We start from the raw sequence: 25,771 nt of genomic DNA, 5'->3' as shown, positions 1-25,771 counted from the left end.
CCCTCTCTCTCTGCCCCTCCCCCGTTCATGCTCTGTCTCTCTCTGTCCCAAAAATAAATAAACGTTGAAAAAAAAAATTTTAAATAAAAAAAAATAATAAATAGTGCCACGAAAAGCTAAATGAAAAGACGTCACAGAGTGACAAGAACCGTAAGACACCTGGCTGTCTAAAAGAAATTAGGGTAACCTTTAAAGAAAAGATTATTTAATATAGCACTTAACACACATGGCTTTGCAAAGAATCTTTTAGCATTAATTTCTCTGACCGTAAAATGGCCACTAACATTTATTGATAATTGCTGCCCATTGTTCTAGGTGTTTATATAAATGTATTTAATCCTTAACAAAAACCCTCTGAATTAAGTACTATTAATATACCCATTAAATTTTTTTTCACATTTTTAATTTATTTTTGAGAGAGAGAGAGAGAGAGAGAGAGAGAGAGAGAGAGAGAGAGAGAAAGGGAGAGCACAAGTGGGGGAGGGTCAGAGAGAAAGGAAGACACAGAATCCAAAGCAGGCTCCAGGCTCTGAGCTGTCAGCACAGAGCCTGATGTGGGGCTCAAACTCACACACCACAAGATCATGACCTGAGCTGAAGTCAGACGCTTAACTGACTGAGCCACCCAGGCGCCCCAATACATCCATTTTATAGAAGAAGGAACAGAGGCACAAAAAGCTAAATTACTTGCCCAGGGTCACCCAGTTAGTAAGCAGCAGGCTAGAATTCAAACTCAGGCAGCCTGGCTTCGGATCTCGAGGTCTTAGCTACTCTTACTATGTAGACTCTGGATCTTAGTGATTGTTGACAAATGTGGCAGAGTTCGGGTGAGCAACCGCAGAACTTAATGATAAAACATAAATTTTTCTTTCTGTGTTGTATTCAGTACATAGTCATAAACTAATCAAAGATGTGGGTTTATTTAAAGAAGGTAGAAGAATGGTAATCACCAAATTTAGGAGAGTGGCTGACTCTGGTGGGGTGGAGGAAGATTGACTCTGAGAAGACACCTGGAAGTATCCAAAGATATTGGTAATACTGTATTTCCTAAGCTGTTGGCACAAGGATGTTACTTCTATTATTGACTTTTAAAACTCAGAAATACAAATCATGTTTTCTCATTTGAATGTATATTTCATAATTTTAAACATCTAAAATTTTTAAAAGCTTACTACTTATTAGTAATTTTCCAGTCGATGATTTGTGATAAGATTTCAAATGGGGTGACATCTCTAGAAAACAGATATATGAAAAACACATACCAAGGCTCCACTGGAGTTTAACATAGGTGATTAAAATAGTGAGGTAAAAAAAATAAATAAATAAAATAAAATAGTGAGGTAGATAACCATTGGAAACTACTCTTCTTGGAGAAAATTATACCTATGCACAGTAGATTCTCATTTCTTGCAGCTGTTTGCTCTATAAAGTTGCTGTGAACACTGAATTAGCAGATACTGAATCGATGCCCCAAAGGGGGAAACAGAGGATTAGGCTTCTGGGAGGCCCTGGTCAATCAATCCACCATAACCTTGTTTTATGTCTATGTGTATTTCTATTTAAAGACACTTTATTTGATACTTATTGTTCATTAGTTCATATTGAAATCATGGGCAACATCACTACCACTCAACAAAGCTTAACGAACACACATATTTTCCATATGGTACGTCATGGCCTTCTTGTGTTTTGTGCTTGGCATTGCTAGACAGCACTTCACTACACTTGGTGGCCATTTTAAACAGCACAATCACCAACACCAGAATCACCAAAAGCACAAAAATGAGGTACTAAACTTCAAAAAAGAACTCTTATTTATAGAATGAGAGTTGAAACAAGAAGACAGACAATTACCTGGTTTCATGTGAACTTTGGAATGTATACATCAGGTCTCAAATTTTTCTACACAGTGGAGAGGTACATCAATCAATGTTCACAAAAATACCGAGGGTACTGATTTGGGGGTTACAAATAAATCTTGGTGAATAGGCAAATTTGCAAATATGGAATCTATGAATAATGGAGATCTACTGTGTGTGTGTGTGTGTGTGTGTGTGTGTGTGTGTGTGTGTACCCTCTTAGATAACATCTGTATCTAATTGTATTTATCTATATATCTTAGAAATATATAAATATATCTTTGGGAATGCACACACACTGATATCCAGAATTAAGTTGACATCATTTATTTCTGAATTAGCCCACAAAAAGCAAATCAATATAAAATGTTTTTCATGAACAAAACCAAAATTTTTAGTGATTAGAATAATGAATAATTAGTTTTAGAAGGGCCATAAGCATTAGAAATACCAAATAAATGAAAAGGTAATGTAGATGTATTCTCACACCACAATTTAAAGTTTTAAAATTTGGGACTAAATCAATATTTTTATAAAAATTTTCAGTACCAAATATTCCTCATCGTATTCCTTTTCCTCCCCAAGCCTTTAGAGTCATTATGAATGACATATCTTCCTATTCCTTTAGAATTCAGTACAGATAGTCCATAGTAATCAACAGTTCATTTACCAGTATTTTCTTTGAAATTCGGCATGTGTTTTCCTATAAAAGCAATATGGTTATGAGGCTCTCAGATTCGCTTCCAAACTATAAAACTGGTCCCTAACTACAGGACCCAGGACAGTAGCTTTTTATGGTAAAGTGTTCTAAAATCGATGTTCGTTAAAAAATTTACTTACAAGTTTTCTAATAGTGGATCTCAATGCCAAACACTTCAAATTCCACCTCTGCCTCTTAAAATAATTAGTTAACTTCCCTAAGTTTCAAACACTTTGAGACAACAAATATTTGTGGAGAGTTTTTTTTGAAAGACTGGTCTAAGCAGTGAACAAAATGGACAAAACACCTGCTCTCACAAAGCTTGTTTTTTTTATTGGAAAAAGACAACAGTGTAAGTAAGTGTGAAGGTAAGTACAGTGGCGAAACATAACACAGGGGAAGGGGCTAAGGAATGCTGGACTCAGAGGACACTGCAAGCGTAAGAGGGGGGTTAGGGCAGACAGTACTGGGCAAGTAACACTGGAGCAAGAAGTCAAGACAGGCGGAAGAGCAAGCCATGCAGACAGATCTCTGGGAGAAGTGTTCCGAGCAGAGGGAACAGTGCAAGGGCTCTGATGGGGGAGCAAGCCTGGCATGTGTGTGACTAGGACAGAGTTCATGATGCAGAGAACAGTCATACGTGAAGTTTACAACCTTGTAAACCTCTGTAAAGACTTGAAAGACCCCTTCCCCTTGTTTTGACCCCCTGTCATAATATGCTTAGCAATAGTAACGCCATTTGCAAGACAGCACCAAGAAGTTCAGGGGTCTTATCCTAAGTCCACCGTTTAGCTGCCAAACAGGATATCTGTGGTCAGCCACCTGGCCCTAAGATAGCCACCTGGCCCTAAGATGGGAATGGAAAATACTGACTCCACCCGATAAACCCTAGAGATGAGCCTAGTCAGCCACCCATGTTTTTCCCCCTCATTCTGGGAAATCGCCCTCAGAAAAGAAAAAAAAAAAAAAAACAAAAAACCAGCCTCATTTAACTGGACCAATAAGACTCCGTAACTATGCTTCTCGCTTCTGTAACCGCGCTTCTGCCACTCCAACCCAATAAAAGTCTCCCCAGCCCAATAAGAGGCGCGCAAGTCTTTGCTGAGACTTGACCGCCCCGGGTACCCGTGTACGAATAAACCTCTTGCTGTTTGCATCTGACTCGTGGTCTCGGTGTTCCGTGGGCACGGGGTCTCATCGCCGAGGAAGACCTAGTTCAGGGGTCTTTCAGACTTAAGCTTTTAAAATGAATGAAACTGAAAAACCAGGTGGACAGCTGTAGTTTTGGACCAGGGTGGCTACAGTGGAAGTAATGAGATGCAGTTTCTGGATGTATTTTGAGGATAGAGCCAATAAGAGTTCCTAATGGATGAGATGTGTTGTGAAAGACAGTCCTGCACAAACTGTTGACCTTTGCACGGTTGCAAAAGAGTATGCTGCAGCCCTGGGATATTTTCTCACGTGGAGGTAAGGAGCCCTTACTCCCTGTGCTGGGCTTATCACCTTGTTTGGTCATCTTTCCCGATTCCAGGCTTGATGCATACTTCTTTATAAGCGTGTATGTCATATGGCACCTGGTCAACCCCACAGTTATCCATAGTCTCTACGAGGAGGGAATGGGCTCTTTCTTCTGCAGCACAGAAGAGGTGCATGCAGACCATCTCCCTGTGATAGGCATCTTGGAGGACTGACACTCACTACTGAAGTTGACCTTGCTCTTTTTTCTATGAGGGGAAAGTATTGCTCCATCCAGTGGCTGTGTGAGCTGTGTCTTTCTTAGTAACCTCAACACTTGCAAACTATGCAGTGGGTTGACATCTTGGGACCTCTGCTTCTAGTGGTAGCTAACACTTTCTCAACTTAAGTGTAAGAGAAAGAAAGGAGAGTCAAAAACGATGCAAGGTTTCTAGCCTGAGCAATGGGAAGAATGGAGTTACTATTAACTAAGATGATGATGTTTTATGATTTGGAATATGTTTGTCTTCTGACAAGATCATCTTCAATAAAGTAATACAAGTGAAATCCTGACTGAAATGGGTTTAGTAAATAGTTGGAGGAGAGAAACTGGTTAGAGCAGGTATAGACAAATCTTTTGAGGCCTTCTGTGATAAAGGGGAGCAGATTATCTTCGTCTGTAACACAAAGGTAAAAATAGAAACCACTGTATAAACTTGCCTGAGGATTAAACAGCGCCTGGGCACAGCATGAGGTGAATAATAGTAGCAATGACAGGCTGGTGTCAAGGAGGACTACAATGTCCTTCTTCCACATATCCCATTTGAGCCATCATCAGGATGAGTATGGAGCTGTCTGGATGAGGTCTCACTCACCATTACAATGCTTATGGATTCTTGTTTTATTAAAAAGTAGTCAAACTTCCCATTTCCTTCCAGAAGCCATCAGGCAAAGCAAGATAAACATGACACAGAAGGGTGGTCTGACATTATACTCTAACCAGGATGATGAGGCCATCCATGTGGGGAAGCGGATGGCCAAGAATAAGGAATCAATGGAGTGACACACATGGGATGTTAGAGCCTGACCACTGTAAAGAGGCCATCTGTGCAAGACAGGAGAGGCCACAGCAATGAGAAGCTGGTTACATACAGGGATATTGATCAAATGGATAAATACATGAAAAATAATGAGAACTAGGTTTTTTCATTATTAGAGAAGGGAGTTAACAAATATAGGAAAAAGAACAGTAGAATTCATTTGCTGATATTTAATTGAAATTGAAAGTATTCCTGTGAATCCCTAATTTTCAACATATGTAAAAAGGTATAAAAACAAATATGGGCAGTGACATCAGCAAAAAAGGCAGAGTAAGGATCTCTACAAATGTGCTCCTCCATAATAGCAGGAAAGATAGCAAAAATCGTTACAATCAGCTTTTCTAGTGCTCTGGAAATTGACCTAAGATTTGCAGCAACCTGAGGAACATTTATTACAGAAAAACGACCGAATCTCAGTAAGGACAGTGAACTTTGTGGCATTTTTTAACTTCCCTTAGCTCTACCTCTGCAGCCCCTTGATGACCTTGAAAACTAACACCTTGCTTTTGCAGTGAAAACAAGCATCCTGGAGACCATCAGGAGCAAAAGGGGATGGCTACAAATCCTGCAAAGAATCATTTGCAGAGAATGAGCATAGTTAGACCTGTGTGGTGGTTCCCCAAAGACCACTTGCAAGACTCACCCAGTGTGAAAAGCCCTTTCCCCAGGGCATTTGTCAAAAACAATTACAAGTGATTGTTTAATTTTATGACTGCCTTCAGGTGGTAGATAAAAGTTGGAGCAGACAACAGACTTAACCAAAAGGTTTAAAAGGAAAAAGCTACAGAATGAGATGTCCATAAGGTCTTTGAAAAACTCAGACTTATTTCTGAGAATATAGAGGGCCACATCCATGTGTAAAACTGTACAGGTGCCCAAAGCTTTGGGTAAGCTCAGAAAAGGCATGAGAAGGCTTTAGGCTCTCATTTCTGGCTGACAGTGATTGAGGCTCTGCACAAGCAGGAAGTGAAGGTAAAATAGAATTGTCACCCGGTTAGCTGAATAATAAAAGTATGCCTAAGCACATCCACAGAGCCCCTTGGCAAAGAGTGGGAAAGTTACGGGTTCTAGGAAATATAAGCAAACCTCTTTCTAATCATTAGCTAACGACCAAGCAGAGACTTCAGTGGCCACACATGACAAAGAATAGACTTTATATAATTAGTTCACAAAAGTCACCAAACTACTACAACAAAAACAACAAAACCTAGCAAATCCACGGAAAGAGAAAGTGGATTATTGATTGCCAGAGGCTGAGAGTAGGGATGCTGGAGAGTGACTTCTAACGGATACAGGTTTCCTTTTAGAGTGGTGGAATGTTCTAGAACTTAATAGTGATGATGGTTGCATAACTTCATGAATATACTAAAACCCACTAAAATGTACACTTATTTCAAGGGATGCATTTTATAGTATGTGAATTATTTCATTAAAAATACTGAAAAAACTGTTTGTATACAGACATGCATATATGTGTCTATACATATATTCACACACACATATATATTTCTTAGCTCTGTCCGGTGAGATGACTTGTGAGTAACTCATCCTAATATCAGTGAATACACCTAGTGTAGAAATCCTGATTTTCTACCATTTTTAACTAAAGAAAGGAGGGATCCTTAGAGAAACGGTCTAGTTCTGGGGCAAAGAAAGCCTGGAGCATCTTTTTGGGCCAGAAAGAAAGGCAGTGCTCAGAGAATGATAGGATATGCCAAAACGCCAGCTTGAAGGTCTCCCACCGTCCAGTTGGGAACAATCTGAGCACCAAAACAAATAATTATAGTAAGAGAGTTAGTAATACACTGAATAAAATGAGAATTGATGAGTCTATCTGAATATGATAATATGGGTGTGAGTGTGTGATCAAAGTGACCATCATCAGCTCAGGTCATGATCTCACAGTTTGTGAGTTCAAGCCCCGCATCGGGCTCTGTGCTGACAGCTCAGAGCCTGGAGCCTGCTTCTGATTCTGTGACTCCCTCTCTCTCTCTGCCCCTCCCCCACTCGTGCTCTGTCTCTGTCTCAGAAATAAACATTAAAAAAAAAATTTCAAAGTGACCATCAATTATGGGAAAACCTGCAGCTGTGTGCTACCTGAGAGGAGGAGATAAGAGATGTTTCTTTTGTGTTACTCTTGCCAAAAATGTATAACTTGAGTCCAACCATGCGGAAACATCAGACAAACCCAAATTGAGGGACATTTCAAAAAATAACTGGGCTATAATCTTCACAAGTACCAAATGAAGGAAGGAGTGAGAAACTATTCCAGATGTCAAGAAGATGTCAACTAATAGAAAGGTATGATTCTGACCTAGGTCCTTTTTTCTGTAAAGGACATTATGTGGACAGCTAGTGAAACCTGAATGAAGTCTAAGGCTTGGGTTGTAGCAGTACATCGATGTTCCTTTTTGATTTGGATGTTTCATTACAAGAGAATATTCTTGCTTCTTTGAAAACATCCTCAAGTATTTGGGGGTGATGCAGCATCATGTTGGCAAACCACTCTCAAACACTATAGGAAACAAAATTATGTACTTGCAACTTTCCTGTAAGTTTGACATTCTTTAAAAAATATATGGAAATATGGATGTATACATACATATATAAATAAATTCAGAATAATTTTGTCTGTTGATTCTAATAATAAAAAATTGGGGCTTAAAAAAGGTTATTAAGTTTATCCTATATGCTGGCAAAAAGAAGAGTATTAACATAAGCTCCAAAAATAGATTCCCTGATATGAAATAATATAAACTCTGGCAAATATAAACATAGAAAACTAGATGTACTCACAAATATTCACTCACAAAGCAATTTTCTTATCTAACATAGCTGGCAAAATTCCTAGATGTAAGTTTCCTTTTATATAACACTTGAAAAAAAAAAAAATAAAGCCCTTGGCAACAATTTAAAAGTGAACTGATATACTCTTTTAAAAAAAGGAAATGTAAAATAACTAGACTATCATATACTTAAAAAAACATTTAATGCCCCTATTATAAGTAAACTACCGTATGATTATGGGAAATTACCCAGAGTGTTTAGTTTATATCTTTGGACTTTTGATTTAAAAAAAAAATGATACATGAAGGACAGCAAAAAGGAACTCTATAAAATAAATAAAAACAACACCCTTGCTCTTTAAAGAGCTTACGTTGAGTAATTATTATAAACAAAATTATTTTATAGAAGAAGAAACTGTAGAGAGAGCTCTTGTAGTGTTTATATACATTACATTCTCATTTAAAATATCTGGTGAACATGAAAATGAACCTGTCTAATCTCCAACAGCAGAAAACATAATTGGTCCAAGTTGCCAACTGGTATGTCGTGAAATCCATCCTAACATTTGCACTAAGGCCACACTTCCCGGGGTATACTCCCAGCCAATGACTGAACACAACAAGACATTAAGGCAGGCCAGCTTCTGGGAGAAGTGGGACCCCACACACAACTTAGCCAAGGACTCCCATTGGCCTTGCCAAACATTTCTTATAAGTGCACTACACTCCAAGACACTTCTACCTAATCTTATTTCCTATCTTCTTCCCTTGGGGTCAGACTAACATTGTAGTCCAATGGCTCTCCCAGCGTCTCCATTTTCTCTTACAGGCATCTCCCCTAATACACTGCTTACACATTTAATCCTGTTTTGGTGACAAGCTTCTGAGAGGACCTGGAATAACACAGTTTCATCAAGTCAACAGCATAGAGTTAATTATATTACATCATGTAGTCAGTACTGCACTCTGCTCTCTAAAACAAAGAAAAAGAAAATGTCAGAGAGAGCCCTCTTCCCTCAAAGACTGAACATGCTGAAGAAAACACTTAAATGAAATTAATCAGACAATGTTCAAACATAATCCATAATAATCATCTAAACTTTCTAGAGTATTTTTAATCTATAAATCACTGTGGGTAGAAGTGGGTAGAACAAGCTTCACAAGGGAAGTGGGCTAGTAAGATTTGGACAGATGGGAAGGAGGTGGAAAGCAATTCAGATTCACACCCTTCCTTGGTCTTTAAAAGATGCAGGAAAAGGTCTGGTTAAGGAGGAGGCTTCAAAGTTGTAAAGATATTGCCAACTGAATAACAATTAGTAAACAGGAAATAAGTCCCCATAATCTTGTAACTAATCCACTCAGGAATAAATGTGAGTTTATTGTTTGAGATATTTAAGGCATTTGAATTTAGTATAGAGATCTCTATTTTGAGAAAAATCATAAATTCAGGAAACCATGAGTAGCATTTTATTTGAAGGCTCCTTGTGTTATGTCTTTGCAGGTTAGTTTTTTCTTTTCTATTTTAAAAAGTAATCTTACTTTTCTTCTTTTCTCAAAGAAGAATGTTGTTTTTGAAAGAGAATGACTATAATCAAACCATTAGGATACACACCAATCCCTGTATTCTAATTTTACACATTTTTATCATCCTCATAATCCTACTCTTTCTCTTCCTTATTCTAGTAATGGTGTGATGGCTTCAATTAGCCTTTCAGTTGAAAGACTACGGGTTCCACAGAAACTACAAAGCTATTTCAGAAAAGCTCTTATGGGACCAAGCACATCAAGAAATTTTTAAAAACTTTTCAGACACTTTCAAGAGCATTACAAATCATTCATTCTCCTTCCAGGACTCCAGCTTCACAAACCTAACCTTTTATTGTTACAGTTTCAGAAGAAAAATCCATATTTAAAATAACATCATATCTTCCCAGTTGAGCTCTGACCCATAAAAAGTCTGTCCTATTAATATGTATAATAACAGGAACAAAAAAAAGACCCCACCCAAAAATAGTCCCTCATGTATGATTTAATGATACTAATAAAAAAATGTTTTTGAAATACTATAAGCAAAAGCTAAGCATGAAGTTAACCCCTATATACACACAAACACACACTGTGAAGCTTTCCAACTTTAAGTTGCTAAGATTTCTTTTATATGTGTATGTATATGTATGAGCATGCATTTGCTGTTCTAAATGGCTATAAACATAACTGTCCTTGGCAATGAAGAAGAAGTAGACAATTTGCCTAAAATAAAAAATGGAAAATGAGTGATTTAAGGGCAGGGAAACTAAATGGAACTCTTACCCTCAGAGATTAAGATTTATCAGTATGCAAATCTAGTACCGTCTTTATTCCACTGTAAACAAGAGGATCAGTGACTATTTCCCCTCTCCCACAGAAAATCTGAAACTATTAACGAACACTTATCCAACGAAAAGTTTAGGGGAACATTATGAAAATGTGATCTCTCATATCTCCTCACAGGAGCAAAACAATATTTCACAGAAGGGGAAATTTTTGGAAAAAGCGGTCTGCAACAATATTAAAAACAACTAAGCAGAGATTTCAGTGGTCTCATAGTGTCAAGGACACAGAAAGTAAGATGTGGAGCCCACCAAGGAGGAAGATTTCTAATACCTCAGGCTTTTAGCTGAAATGCTGGAAGGTCTCACCCATGAAGCAAAAGATAGTACACACTGGGTCAAATGGATCCATTATACTCTATCTTCCTACCAGAAAATACTAAATCTTCTTTGGAGTAAAATCATTCAAAGCCTTATATAATTTTTCACATACAAAATTCAGATTTCTATTAAAAATAACCAAGCATGAAAGAAAATATGAGAAAATAAAAAGCAAGAGATAATAGTAATATATGAACAGGTGATCAGATATTAGACTTTATCAGACTTGGACTTTAAAATACCTATGATTTGGGGTACGTGGGTGGCTCAGTCGGTTAAGCGTCTGACTTCAGCCTACGTCATGATCTCACCATTGCTGAGTTTGAGCCCCATGTCATCTGTGCTGACAGCTCAGAGCCAGGAGCCTGTTTCAGATTCTATGTCTCCCTCTCTCTCTGCCCTTCCCCTACTCATGCTCTGTCTCAATCTCTCTCAAAAGTAAACAAACATTAAAAAAAAATACCTATGATTAATCTGTACAAGAAAATAGGAAAAAAACTCACAAAGGAGAATGGAATCTATTTTTAAAAAGAATCAAATAAAAATTCCAGAACTGAAAAATAAAATAACCAAAATTAAGACTGCAATAGAGTAGAGAGAGGATTAGTAAAAAATATCCAGATGAAGACACAAAGGGCAGATGGAAACATAAAATGAAGACATAAGTGACACAGCAAAATATGAATACTTGGAAGTCCAGAATAAAGGAGCAAGGCCAAATAGAATTTAGAGAGATACTGGCTGAGCATTTCCTAAAAGTGACAGACTAAGTCAAGCTACATATTCAATAATGAAGTCAAGCCACATATTCAATAACGAACTCCAAGCAGTACGAATATAAAGAAAATCACAACTAGGGCACATTATTAAAAAAACAAAAAACAAAAAATTGTTGAAAAACCAAAGATAAACCAAAAAATTTTAGCAGAGAGAAAAGATGTATTATATTAAAAAAGAAAACAAACATATGATTCACAGCCACCTCTCAACAGAAATGATGAAGGCCTACAGACAATAGAATAACACCTTTAAAATGGTAGGCAAAACCCCATCTCAACCTAGAACTCCATATCAAATGACAATCTTTCCAAAATAAAGACAAAATAAGACCCTCACACAAATAAAAGAAATGCAGTAAGTTTCACTAGCAGATTTTTACTAAAGAAATATTAAAAACTTCCTCAATCCATGCTCATGGATTAGAAGAACATATATGGTTAAAATGTCAATACTATCCAAAGCAATCTACATATTCAGTGTAATCCCTATCAAAATGACACCAGCATTCTTCACAGAGCTAGAACAAACAATTCTAAAATTTGTACGGAACCAGAAAAGACCCTGAATAGCCAAAACAATCTTGAAAAAGAAAACCAAAGCTGGAGGCATCACAATCCTGGACTTCAATCTGTATTACAAAATTCTAATCATCAAGACACTATGGTACTGGCATAAGAGCAGACACTCAGATCAATGGAACAGAATAGAGAACCCAGAAATGGACCCACAAACACATGGCCAACTAATCTTTGACAAAGCAGGAAAGAATATCCAATGGAATAAAGACAGTCTCTTCAGCAAGTGGTGCTGGGGAAACTGGACAGCGACATGCAGAAGAATGAACCTGGACCACGTTCTTACACCACACACAAAAATAAACTCAAAATGGATGAAAGACCTAAACGTAAGACAGGAAGCCATCAAAATCCTCGAGGAGAAAGCAGGCAGAAACCTCTTTGATCTTGGCCGCAGCAACTTCTTACTCAACATGTCTCCGGAGGGAAGGGAAACAAAAGCAAAAATGAACTAATGAGGACCTCATCAAAATAAAAAGCTTCTGCACAGCAAAGGAAACAATCAACAAAACTAAAAGGCAACTGAAGGAATGGGAGAAGATATCTGCAAATGACATATCAGACAAAGGGTTAGTATCCAAAATCTATAAAGAACTTCTGAAACTCAACACCCAAAACACAAACAATCCATTGAACAAATGGGCAAAAGACATGAGTAAACACTTTTCCAAAGAAGACATCCAGGTGGCTAAGAGACACATCAAAAGATGCTCCACACATCACTCATTATCAGGGAAATACAAATCAAAACTACAATGATACACTACCTCACATCTGCCAGAATGGCTCAGCTTAACACCTCAGGCAACAACAGATGTTGGCAAGGATGCAGAGAAAAAGGATCTCTTTTCCACTGCTGGTGGGAATGTAAACTGGTGCAGCCACTCTGGAAAACAGTATGGAGGTTCCTCAAAAAATTAAAAATAGAGCTACCCTACAACCCAGCAATTGCACTATGAGGTATTTATCCAAAGGATGCAGGTGTGCTGTTTTGAAGGGGCACATGTACTCCAATGTTTATAGCAGTACTATCAACAAGAGCTAAAGTATGGAAAGAGCCTAAATGCCCATCAACTGATAAATGTATAAAGAAGATGTGCTATGTGTGTATGTGTCTACACATACATACATACATACATACACACACAATGGAATATTACTCAGTGCTCAAAAAGAATGAAATCTTGCCATTTGCAATAACGTGGATGGAACCAGAGTGTGTTATGCTAAGTGAAATAACTCAGAGAAAGATAAATATCATATGATTTCATTCATATGTGGAATTTAAGAAACAAAACAGATGAACATGGGGAAGGGAAGAAAAATAAGAGGGGGAGATAAACCATAAGAGACTCTTCAATACAGAGACCAAACTGAGGGTTGCTGGCAGGGTGCTGGGTGGGGTGATGGGCTAAATGGGCAATGGGCATTAAGGAGGGCACTTGCTGGGATGAGCACTGGGTGTTATATGTAAGTGATGAATCACTAAATTCTATTCCTGAAATCATTATTATGCTTAAAAAAAAAGAATGAAAATTAAAAGGACAAAAAAAACTTGAAGAAGAAGGAAAACAATCCCAGATGGAAGCAGGCAATGAAGGAGGAAATGAAGAGCATAAGAATGGATAAACAGGTAAGTCTAAATGAATATGGATAGTTTAAAATACAAAAAAATAATACCCTGTGTGTGGGCATAGGTGGGTATTGATGCATGTACAGGATTAAATACATGATAATAATAGGACAATGAACCAAAAATATATGAAGTTAAAGAGATGTAAGGTTCTTGCATTATACAGAAGTGATCCAAGTACTCACTTAGGTGTATTCTAATACATCAAGAATGCCTGTTGTGATCCCTAGGGTAACCATTAAAAGTATGCAAACTATGTAATAGTTACAGAGTTTAAAGTAGAAAATGAGGGGAAAAAAGAGAAAAAACAGATGAAACATAATAGAAAACAGTGATATAGTAAGTTTAAAATTAAATACATAAGTTCATTAAATGTAAATATACTCAATACCCCAATTAAAAAATAATTGGAGAGCTAGTGAAAATAACAAAGTTCAATTATAAGATGCTTAAAGGAGAGACTTCTTAAATATAAGAACTCAATTGAAAGTAAGAGGATATTGAAAGTTATACAATGCAAAATGAAGCTAATTTGGTCAGACTTCTATCAAAGTACATACTAGCAATAAGAAAGACATTTTATAATGATGATAAGGTTATTCAATACGAAGACACATTAACACTAAATTTGTATGCACTTAATAACATAAATAATAACATAAAAATACATAAAGCATAACTCGACAAAATTAAAGGAATAACAGACAAGCTCAGATTCATAGTTGGGAATGTTAGCACAATTTTATCAGTAACTGACAAAACAGGAGAAGAAAGAAGTTATAAAAAGATTGGAAAAGCATGATTACATATTTAGAATCAGAAAGCAAGTCTCAACAAATTTCAGAAGTGTTAAAACACACAGAGCATGTTCTTTGACCATAGTAAAATTAAGATAGATCAATAACAAAAAATAACCTAAAAGTCACCAAATACAATGGGTCAAGGATATCACCATATATATAATAGTAATAAAATATGACATCAAAATTGGTGGGGTTGTAATAGAATACTACCCAGGAATACAAAAGAATGGACTACCAAAACACTCAACCACATGGATCAATCTCAGAGGCATTATGCTGCATGAAAGAAGCCAGAAGTATATACTGTATGATCTATTTATAAAATTATAGAAAAATGGAAACTATAATGGCAGAAAGAAGATAAATGGTTACCTGAGGTCAGGCATAGATAGGATTTACTATGAAGGGGCATGAGGAATTTGGGGGCCAATACAGTTGATATCCTTTTTCAACAGGACTTAAATGGAAAGATAATCTATTTGATGCACATAATGATAAAATGATAAAGAAATCCAGGGATCTTTTGGTTCTCTTGTATTGAGGTATCAAAAAACCAAATCACAAGTACATGAAAAGCATTTTCTAATCTTTTTTACCTGTCTGCCAGTAATTCCCCTTTAGAACAACTGTCATTTCTCTTTTTGGAAGTGGAAGCATTTTGTTTATTTTTATTGAAGTATAATTAACATATAACATACAAAATATAATAATATGTTATATTATTATCAGGTATACACCATAATGATTTGATATCTGTATATACTACAAAATGATCACCACAATAAGCCTATTTTACTACAATTACAATTTTTTCTTGTGATAAGAACTTTTAAGATCTATTTTCTTAATAACTTTCAAATATGCAATACAGTATTATTAATTATAGTCACATTACTGTATACTACATATACTATACCCCCATGATTTATTTATAACTGGAACTTTGTACCTTTTGACTTCCTTCACACATTTAGCCCACCTCCCACCTTTGACAACCATCAATATGTTCTCTGTATCTATGAGCTTGTTTTATTTTTCATTTATTTTTAGATTCCATATGTAAGTGAGATCATATGGTATTTGTCTTTCTCTAACTTATTTCACTTAGCATGATGCCCTCAAGGGCCATCCACCTTGTTGCAAATGGCAAGATTTCATTGTTTTTGATGGTCTGATAATATTCCATTGTATATGTATACCACATTTTCTTTATCCACTCATCCGTATATGAACACTAAGGTTGTTTTCATATCTTAGCTATTATAAATAATGCTGCAAATAAACAAAAAGAATGCATATATCTTTTTCAGTTAGTTTTGTTTGTTTGTTGTCTTCAAATAAATGCCTAGAAATGGAATTGCTGGATAAGGTAGCTCTATTTTTAAATTTTTGAGGAACTGCTGTAATGTTTCCCATAGTGGCTGCACGAATTTACATTCCCACTAACCACACACAAGGGTTCCCTTTCTCCACATTCTTACCAATACTTGTTCTTTCTTTCTTTTTGATACTAGTCATTTTAATGGGTATGAGGTGATATCTCATTGTGGCTTTAATTTGCATTAGTGATGATGAGCATCTTTTCATGTACCTGTTGGCCATCTGTATTTCTTCTTTGAAAAAAAGTCTATTCAAATCCTCTGTCCATTTTTTAAATGAATCATTTGGTTTTCCTGGTGTTGAGTTGTAGGAGTACTTTATATATTTTGGATATTAATCCCTTATAGGATACATAATTTCCAAATATTTTCTTCCATTCAGTAGGTTACCTTTTCATTTTGTTGATGGTTTCCTTTATTGTGCAGAAGCTTTGTAGATTGATGTAGGTTTGGTATCTTGATTGTGGTGTATTTTGATTATGGCTACATAGGTGTATACATCTGTCAACATTTATCAAACTATATGCATGAAACAGACATAGCTTATTGTATGTAAATTAAACATTAATTAAGTTGATTATAAAATTAGAGCTTTAATGCAGAAAAACAAACTTCACAAAAATGCATCTAAAGCAGTATCTAAGAGCAATGTGTAGCCTTTTCTGTACCTATTAGAACAAAAGAAAAGCTAAAAAAATTACTGATTTAGGCATGTATTTTAAGTTAGAAAACACAGCAAATTAAACTTAAAATGGAATAAAAATACAAGCAGATATCAGTGAAATAGAAAGCAAACATATAATAGATAAAATCAACAAAGCCAAAGGTTGCACTTTGAAAAAACTAAGAAAACTGATAAATGTTATCACAAATTAATAAATTTTATCAAAATCAATCATAGATAATAATCTTTAGTGTAAAAAGAAAAATAATAAAATTTCTAAATTACATCACAAAATATTTTCATGACTTTGAGTTAGGCAAATATTTCTTAAACAAGACACAAATATACTGACCATAAAAGAAAAATTAATAAATTGGGCCTTAAAAATTAATAGCATCTGTTCATCAAGAGATAATAGAGTAAAAAAGCAAGCCGGAGAGAAGATATATATATATAAAAGGGACTCATACGCAGGGCGCCTGGGTGGCTCAGTCGGTGAAGTGCCCGACTTCGGCTCAGGTCATGATCTCAGGGCTCGTGGGTTCAAGCCCTGCATTGGGCTCTGTGCTGACAGCTCAGAGCCTGGAGCTGCTTTGGATTCTGTGTCTCCCTCTCTCTGTCCCTCCCCTGCTTGTGCTCTTTCTCTCTCTCAAAAATAAATAAACATTAAAAAAAAAAAAAAAGGACTCATACACATGAGTCATGAGCAGCTGCACCAGTCTGGATTTCCACCAACAGTGCAAGAGGGTTCGTTCCCCTTTCTCCACATCCTCGCCAACACCTGTTGTTTCTTGCGTTGTTCACTTTAGCCATTCTGACAAGTCTGAGGTGATTATCTCTTTGTGGTTTTGATTTGCATTTCCCTGATGATGAGTGATGTGGAGCACCTTTTCATGCCGAAACTTTTTAAAATTTTTTTAAAATTTTATTTATTTTTGAGAGAGAGACAGAGACAGAGCACAGTGGGGGAGGAGCAGAGAGAGAGAGGGAGACACAGAATCTTAAACAGGCTCCAGACTCTGAGCTGTCAGCACAGAGCCTGACACAGGGATCGAACTCGGGAACAGTGAGATCATGACCTGAGCCGAAGTCTGACGCTTAACTGACTGAGCCACCCAGGCACCCCAACACTGTAAGCTTTTATTTACTTATCTCATCCATTTATTCATTTATCTATCTATCTAGCTTTTATTTATTTGTTTGTTTATTTATTTTAAAATTTTATTTAAATCCAAGTTAGTTAACATATAGTATAATAATGGTTTCAGGAGAATTTAGTGATTCATCACTTACATATAACACCCAGTTCTCATACCAACAAGTGCCCTCCTTGGCACCCATCACCCATTTAGCCCATCCCTCCATCCACCTCCCCTCCAGCAACCCTTAGTTTGTTCTCTGTATTTTGCTTGTCTCTTATGGTTTGCCTCCCTCTCTGTTTTTATCTTATTTTCATCATCTAATTTTTAGGAAGGTTCTCCAAGACTTCCTGTATGACCTGAAAGAATTAATTTTTCCTTAAGGAAACTAATTCGTATGAGAATACTCTGCCATCCTCAAGGTCTTCTGAAACCACTTAATTCATTGCTCATTAGGATGTGCTGGCAAAGCAGAGTTGACCCTAGGGACTCAAAGGGTTCCTAAGCAGCACCCTATTTGGATCTACCATAGAAGGTTGTTATAATTCAAAAAAGCATGCCAGAAACTCAAGGAAGAGAGGAGATGCAAAGGGAATAGAAAAGGCCTACTTGATTCTCTAAGGGCTGCCTGATTCCCCCAAGGCAGAGCTCTAAAAGAAATCCTTTTGGGTGCATTTTGATCCAGGAACACCAATCTGCCACACCAATGAGACCTTATTCTGGGGCCAATCAGACTCCCAGGATGTGGGCTGGAAGAGTCCCACAGCTGGCACATGCTGTTAGGCAAATTGGGCTTTGTAAAGAAAAGTGGCCTATAATGGGTTCAGTAAATGCTGTCATTCAAACCAGGCATCCCAAGGAAGAGAGTTCTATTATAGGTAGCCAGATAGAAACTTACATTGAAAACACTATTGGGGCACCTGGGTGGCTCAGTTGGCTAAGCATCAGACTTGGTCTTGGCTGAGGTCATGATCTCAGGGTCGTGGGATCAAGCCCCATGTCAGTGTGGAGCCTGCTTGGGATTCTCTCTCTCACTCTCTACTCCTTCTCCATACTCTCTCCTTTTCTCTTTCAAAATAAATATACTTAAAAAAATAAAGAAAATATTACCAACTCAGTGAAAAATAATTCATCCTTATAACCATTAATACCCCTTAACTCTACTAAACATTATAAATAACATATGATTACATCTAATTTTACAGAAGTCGTGATCACTTGCATTCTTCAAAGTCATGCAGCAGGTCCCTCATTATTGGTATCAAAATAACACCTGAAATGTTTCAGTTCTTATATTAAATCCAATCTCGTTTTGAGAACAATATTTGATAAAACAAGCTTATTTTAAAGTTAAGTCTATTTTTGTCCTTTCACAAACCATTATACAATCAAATTATTAACCTAGATGAGGAAAGGTATTGATCTCTCTGTAATATATTCAGCCCATCCCATTCAACTCACAGCAGTAGCCTCTTTTTCAGAAAGCAGTTACTCAAATCAGAAAATTAGAAAAGGCAATAATACTCAAATTAAATTGCACATGAAGAGTCTCTTCAATCTGTACTGTTGTGAACAATATTTTAGCTGATTTCTATGACTGACTTGTTTCAGGTTTTTAAAGAGATGTATATCTCAAAGTAAATCACTAAATTATTCCATTTCATGTGTGCATGAAACACACACCCAAACACAATAATAGAAAGCTGGTGAAGTCTGTAAAGTTAAATCACACTTACTTCTAACACTGGTATTGAGCGATGGCTGGATATATATATATAACTCCTGACATGGGAATTGTTAAATTCTGCACTCATCTGTTATATTTTAAGGAAAAACTTAAACACTTATAATCACTTCAAATTAGAATTGGAATAATCATATCAAACCCCACAGTCTTAATGAGGAGGAAATCCAAAAAGTGATTTTCCCAGAGTCTTAGGTCTGCTTAAGAATCAAGAACCAGATTTCCTGATGTTCAGTCCTTTAAACTGTGCCAACCTGTCTTCTAACTCAAAATAGACTTTATAACATATTTAAATTAAAAAAAGTGCTAAAGATACTTGGGGTGCTAGTATTTTTTCCCTCCTTTCAAGGACACTATTTTAAAATATGTTATTGACCTGACTAATAGGAAAGACAAGAAAAGGGAAGGAGGAAGGGAGGGATGGAGGGAGTTAGGAGAACCCTAAACTTTTCATTTTCAGAATCCTATGAATTCTATTATACTTTCAGTTTAACTTCCACACATAAATTTATGACAACAGAGGGATCTTTGAACCATTTCAATTTCCTCCTACTTTGAAAAAGATATTAAGAGGCAAAAAACTGAAATTGACAGGGCCATTAAAACATGACAGCAAATTTTTAACAGTCTTCCCTCTAATCTGACAGTTCAGATCATTTCTCATTTCACCAGAGCCACAGAAAACTTTTTAACTACAAAGTCAGACTTCTATATCCTTGAAACCAGAATTGATTTCCACACTTATTATAATTGAAATTCTCTTAATAATTTCTGTCTCAATTTAAGAGCACAGCACATTATATTTCTAGTATAGGCTCCACTGATAAGAAGTTGTCAGAAATAAATGAAGTAATATATGTGAAAGTACTTTGTAAATGTGAAATTATTATAGCACATGAAAGACACCGTATTAAAAAAAAAGATCTATAGTGTGTTGCTGATGTGAAATAAGATACATCATTCTTAATGGTAAATCATTACAATAAGGAGCATGACAAGAATGTCCACTATAATTGCTTCATTTTAGTACTATTAATGGAGATTCTGGCCAGTGCAGTAAGACAAGAAAAAGATTAAGGAAGAAAAAAAAATTGGTAAAGAAGAAGCCTTTTTAAATCAAGGTATTATTAATGTTTATTCAGGTTGTGCAAGGTATCCAGGACAGAAACTCAAAGGTGTATTGCTGAGAGTGTGAGGTATGATGTTGGATATGATTCTAGGAATAAAAGTGATATAACAGGCAGACCGCACTCAATGGCCTTTTTACATATAGCAACTTTGGGGGATATGGGATGAAGGTCATAAAATGAAAGACTATGGCTCAAATTGGATAGAAAAAGCAAAGGAAAATGTATGCACAATTTGTGAGTTATCACCACCACCTGAGGTTTCCCTGCATGAGCGCTGAATCACTATATAACAGATCAAGAGAAGAAGGAACTGTGTCAATTAGGACCCCAGCAAATTTTGGTTTCTCCAACATATTCTGAAATATAAATCTCTGCTCTCTCCCATTATCAAAGGGCACTGTAAAATGTTTAGGTAATATATATTTTAGTACAACATTATAAGCCTTAGCAACTTTTATTTACTATCCTGAGTTTTGAAATGCTTTTAATATGATTCTTTTGTTTTCCACATTTTTACAAAATGTAGTGTAATTTAAAATGCTCAACATTTATAAGGTATCTTAGAGCTACAGTGTTCTAATACTCTTTTTTTCTTAAGTTTTTTTAATGTTTATTTTATGTTTGGGGAGAGAGAAAGCAGAGTGCGAGTGGGGGAGGGGCAGAGAAAGAGAGGGAGACACAGAATCTGAAGCAGGCTCCAGGCTCTGAGCTGTCAGCACAGAAACCGATGCGGGGCTCCAACTCACCAACTGCGACATCATGACCCAAGCCGAAGTTGGACACTTAGGTGACTGAACCACCCAGGCACCCCTGTTCTAATACTCTTAACTCAGCAAGGGCTTTAAAACTGTCTAATCATGTTGCAAAATATACACTGATGATCTAACATGGCCACACAAGCTGTGTGAATGTACTAATGAGTACTCTCTAATGAATTCAAGGTTGGATTACATATCCAAGCAAGAGATATCAACTACTTAAATATACCAACTATTTAACTTTTATTTTTGTGTTTGGTAGTGGTTCAGATATTTCTCCTGTAAATATTATATAATGAGGGAAAGAAATACTGTTTTTACTACAATGGAGCAAAATTGTTAAGTCAGAGGCTGCAAGCACACAGAACCATCTGTTTTAGTTATGTGAAAAAATTATCTAGTATCAACCAGAGAAAAATTGAGGGAAAAGTTTGGCTGAAAATATGCTGAATGCTAGGAGGAAAATGTTCTCCTGTATATCATAGGTCAGACCCTTCTACATAAACTTAAAAACTATATAAATTTTGTTATCATCCTTACATAAGCCAGAAGCTAATTAGCTGACAATTTCAAAATTGGTAGAAAAATTTTTAATAATTACTTTTGCCTTTTACAATCATATAATGAATATACATCTGTAGGGGTGTTCAATGGTTTGTGGCATTTTTAAAACTAGATGATGTATTATTTTCCAGAAGTCAGTATACTCTCAGAGTTTGTTATTTATGCATTTCTAGCTCTGACGATATAACCATATAAAAAAAGATTTCTGATCAGTGTTTATCATCCTCCAAATGGCTACACTGGAGAAAAGAGAAAGAGAAGGGAAAGAGAAGGGAAAGAGAAAGGAAGGGAAAGAGAAAGGAAGGGGAAGGGGAAGGGGGAGGGGGAGGGGAAGGGGAAGGGGGAGGGGAAGGGGAAGGGAAGGGAAGATAGGAGAGGGCAGAGGCTAAACTACAAACATGCAAGAAGGGTTTTAATGAAAGCTGTGCCATTTGCAGAATTAGGCCATCCGTCCTACTTGCTAGCACAAGCAGGCAAGGGCTTTTATAAATAACATTTAAAAAAAATCAGTAAATATAAAATGACACTGATATATGAACATACTTCTGAATGTCCAACTGGCCCATTTTTACTACTCAATATAAGGATAAATTTAATTATTCAAGAACTGATTACCTAACTTATAAATTAGCCCTTGTACTTGCCTTTTCTCCATATTACTACAAGATTTTCTTGTAGTCCGCCATTCAGCAATAACCTTTATTGGGATGGTAGATGAGGACAATGTGGAGTTTACCCACCACATTTTGTAAGGCATCTTAAATTTGAGGATAAAGGGCAAAACTTTGTTTAATGGACTTTGCAGTTTTTAGCTTTTGGCCTCAATTAGCATTCACTATATGAGTTAACTATATGCAATGATTTAAAAAGTCATTTTGCATTTCTGATATAACCTTGAAAACTTACCAATCTGATAGCTATTCTCCATTAACAGAAACAGAATCTTTTCTATCCAAGTAGAGCGTATTTACTAAAATTCAGGAAAAGCTTTTCTTTCAGGTTCACTAATAATGAGGGAAAAGGTTTCAACATGGGACATAAAAACTGCACAAAGATGTATTATGTGGCATAAGTCAGGGTATACTAGTAACATCGGAGACCTCGATAGTATCAAAAAACCACATTGTTTCTTACCCTTATGTGTTGTCCAAAAATTGAGACAACTGCCACATTAAATTGTCATAAGGGCAGTCATCGGGACTCCTCTGAGCCTTTACTACAGTAGCCTGAGAGGACCTTTAGTTCCTTTCTCCTTAGCAGCAAAATGAGGTCATAGTGCGCCCCCTCCCTGACAAGCAGGCATGGGACATGCAGCCAAAAAGTCACCTTCAGGACTCAGTACTGAGCAGAGAAAACAAAGGCAGGAAGGAAGGGGAGACTGAAGAGACAAACTGACTTAAGTAAAGTCATTTTGGTTTTAGGCTGACCTTTAACCTAAATGCCAGCAAGTCATAAAAAGGCTCACAAAATCTGACTCAGAAAACCACAGGACCCTATTCCCTCTGGCAGTAAAAGCCAGAAAGGCCAGACACTCTTAAAATTGCTACCTGTAGGTAATTTCACAATCCTAAGACAATGGAAAAAACTAAGCACCCATGCAAATGATAAAGCCAAAGTTAAAGACTAAGCCCCTTCCTATAAAGGTTAGCTAATTTTAAAACTTAAAACCCACGGCACCTGGTGGCTCAGTTGGTTAAGCATCCGACTTCGGCTCAGGTCATGATCTCAAGGTTTATGCATTCCGTGCTCTATGCTAACAGCTCAGAGTCTGGAGCCTGCTTCAGATTCTGTGTCTCCCTCTCTCTCTGCTCCTCCCCTGCTCATACTCTGTATCTCTCTCTCTCAAAAATAAGTAAACATTTAAAAAGAAAAATTTTTTAAACCACTTAAAACCCTTCATTCGAGGCAAAGAGGATCCTTTTCCTCATCTGGGATGAGAGACTGCTACTTTGTGAAGTAGCTCCTTTCTTACTTCTCGACTTAATAAATCTTCATCCCTTTCTCTAAACTTGCTCTTGAATTCTTTCTCATGTAAAGCCATGAACCCTCTTGGCAAGGGGCTCTGGCTGCCCAGCATCAACATGGCAAAGAGCAAATAAAAAATGACAGAAAAAAAATCTGTAAGATGGGTTCCTAAGATATAGTCCTGTAAAATAAGTTTAAAAAAATGAGGTGGAGGGCCCTACCTTGCAAATCTTGTAAAGTGATTCCTGGCCATCTCCTCCAGTATCTTTAAAGTAATCATGTGCAGGAAACGTACGATGAATATCTCGAGTGATAACACTCTCCTGGGCTGAGTCCTAAAAAAGAAAAAAATAGACCTGGTCATTAAAATTTCTTTTTAATAATGAAAAATAATAGATACGTATGGTAAAAAGAAAATAGTCAAATAGCACAAGAAGAGTATGCTTCCCCCCACTGAAAATACCTGCCTTCCATTCCAGACCCACAGTCCCATTCACCAGCTATAAATGCTACCAACAACAGTTTCTTTTGTATCCTTTCATCCATCTATCTATAGATGTGTGAACATATGCTCATGTGAGGGGAGGTGAGGGAGGGAAGCTGTATACACACATCTCCATCCTTTGCTTTTTGAAGCACAAATAGAAGAAAACTATCTGCTCCTTTCATGTAATGGGGTAACTTACAGAATATTCCTTATCAGTACATGCAAGTATATTTCAGTGTCTTTCAGAGCAGCTATTAAAAAGAATGAGGTACATCTGGATAAAAATATATGAATGTTTAATATTCTATTAATGATTTTTTTGCATTTTTCTATTTATATTACAAATAATATCACTAAGAACATTTTTATACATACATGTTCAACAATAGATTCCTAGTGGTGGAACTATAGGTCAAAGGGTGTACACATTTTCATTTTTGACGAAGATACTTTCCTTCAAGAGGTGTTGTAACAATACATACTCTAAACACTGGTGGAGAAGATGTTTTTCCATACCTGCCCAATACCACATATTACTAACTTTTCACATTTTTGATCATCTGATAGGTGAAAACTCAGACCACAATAGTTTTAAAAAGTAAAGGTATCAATCTTTTCCCTGATAGGTTAATTATCAACTCACACACTCCAGAGAACAAAAACCCTCAAAACTACTATATTAAGATGACTAAAGGTTAATTAGAATAATTAATAATTAGAATAAAATTCTAAGCCTTATAAAAAGTGATTAATCATTCATTTGATTGAATCTGATTCCTAGAAATGTTGTTTTCTCTGTTTAATGTCAAGAAAATAGGATGGAACTACTTCCGGCAACCCTGATGATGAAAATACTTTGCACAATTTAAGAAGCACCAATGGCCACCAGTGCAAATTAAGTGTTCTTTAATGTCTTGCTTGCATGAAGATTTGAACAAATCCCCTATTTTAGTTAAAATCAAGAAAGGAAAAAAAACGTTTAATACATGAATTACTTTAATGAGTGCTATCTCCCTTTTCTCTCTGTAGCTGAGAAGTATGTAAGAAAGGAAATAGCTGATTAACTGTGAGGTAAGCCAGTGCCTTCTCTTGCTGCCTTTTTTCATTTCGGCTGCTATTTCACACTGAGTGGTAATTAGATCTCATACCATGTAGAGAAAGGACACAAACTGAAATGTTCCAAATTTGCTAGCAAACACCGAAGACACTGCAAATCAGTCCAGAGGAAACTCTGAAGGCTTATTGGAATGTAAGGCTACAGCTGAATAGAAACGAAACTTAAAAAAAAATTACCATACCTTAAGTGTCAGGACACCTAGAAAGTTTATACTTATCAACATAAATGCAGTTTCTAATGACAGAAAATTTTGAGGGCAGGTGGGAGCACACATAAAGGTAACGTACAAAGAGATATGGCTGGTTACGGCAGTGTCTAAGTAGGAGATCCCCTGAGTGGGGGGGATCTGGTACCAGGTAGAAGAAAAGTTTTCACTGCCCAGGCTTTCCCTAATAGAAAGGTTTTCTTTCCACACAGTAATAGCTTCCCCTTATAAGCTATTT

At 36.5% G+C, this 25,771-nt stretch overlaps 1 protein-coding gene across 10 annotated transcripts in view; it reads right to left on the bottom strand.

Moving 5' to 3' along the window:
* The window catches only part of RABGAP1L (RAB GTPase activating protein 1 like), a 762,235-nt gene that overhangs the window by 300,646 nt on the left and 435,818 nt on the right, over positions 1-25,771 (bottom strand). For all 10 annotated transcript variants that reach the window (XM_023247520.2, XM_023247522.2, XM_023247521.2 and 7 more), the window contains one exon: positions 23,946-24,059. In XM_023247520.2, coding sequence (XP_023103288.1) covers positions 23,946-24,059 — 114 coding nt within the window. The remainder of the gene's footprint in view (positions 1-23,945; positions 24,060-25,771) is intronic.

The sequence above is a fragment of the Felis catus genome, chromosome F1 (genome assembly GCF_018350175.1).
Source record: "Felis catus isolate Fca126 chromosome F1, F.catus_Fca126_mat1.0, whole genome shotgun sequence".
NCBI classification, from domain to species: Eukaryota; Metazoa; Chordata; class Mammalia; order Carnivora; family Felidae; genus Felis; species Felis catus.
Note: the sequence above shows the minus strand (reverse complement) of the source record. Positions and strands in the feature narration are given on the sequence as shown.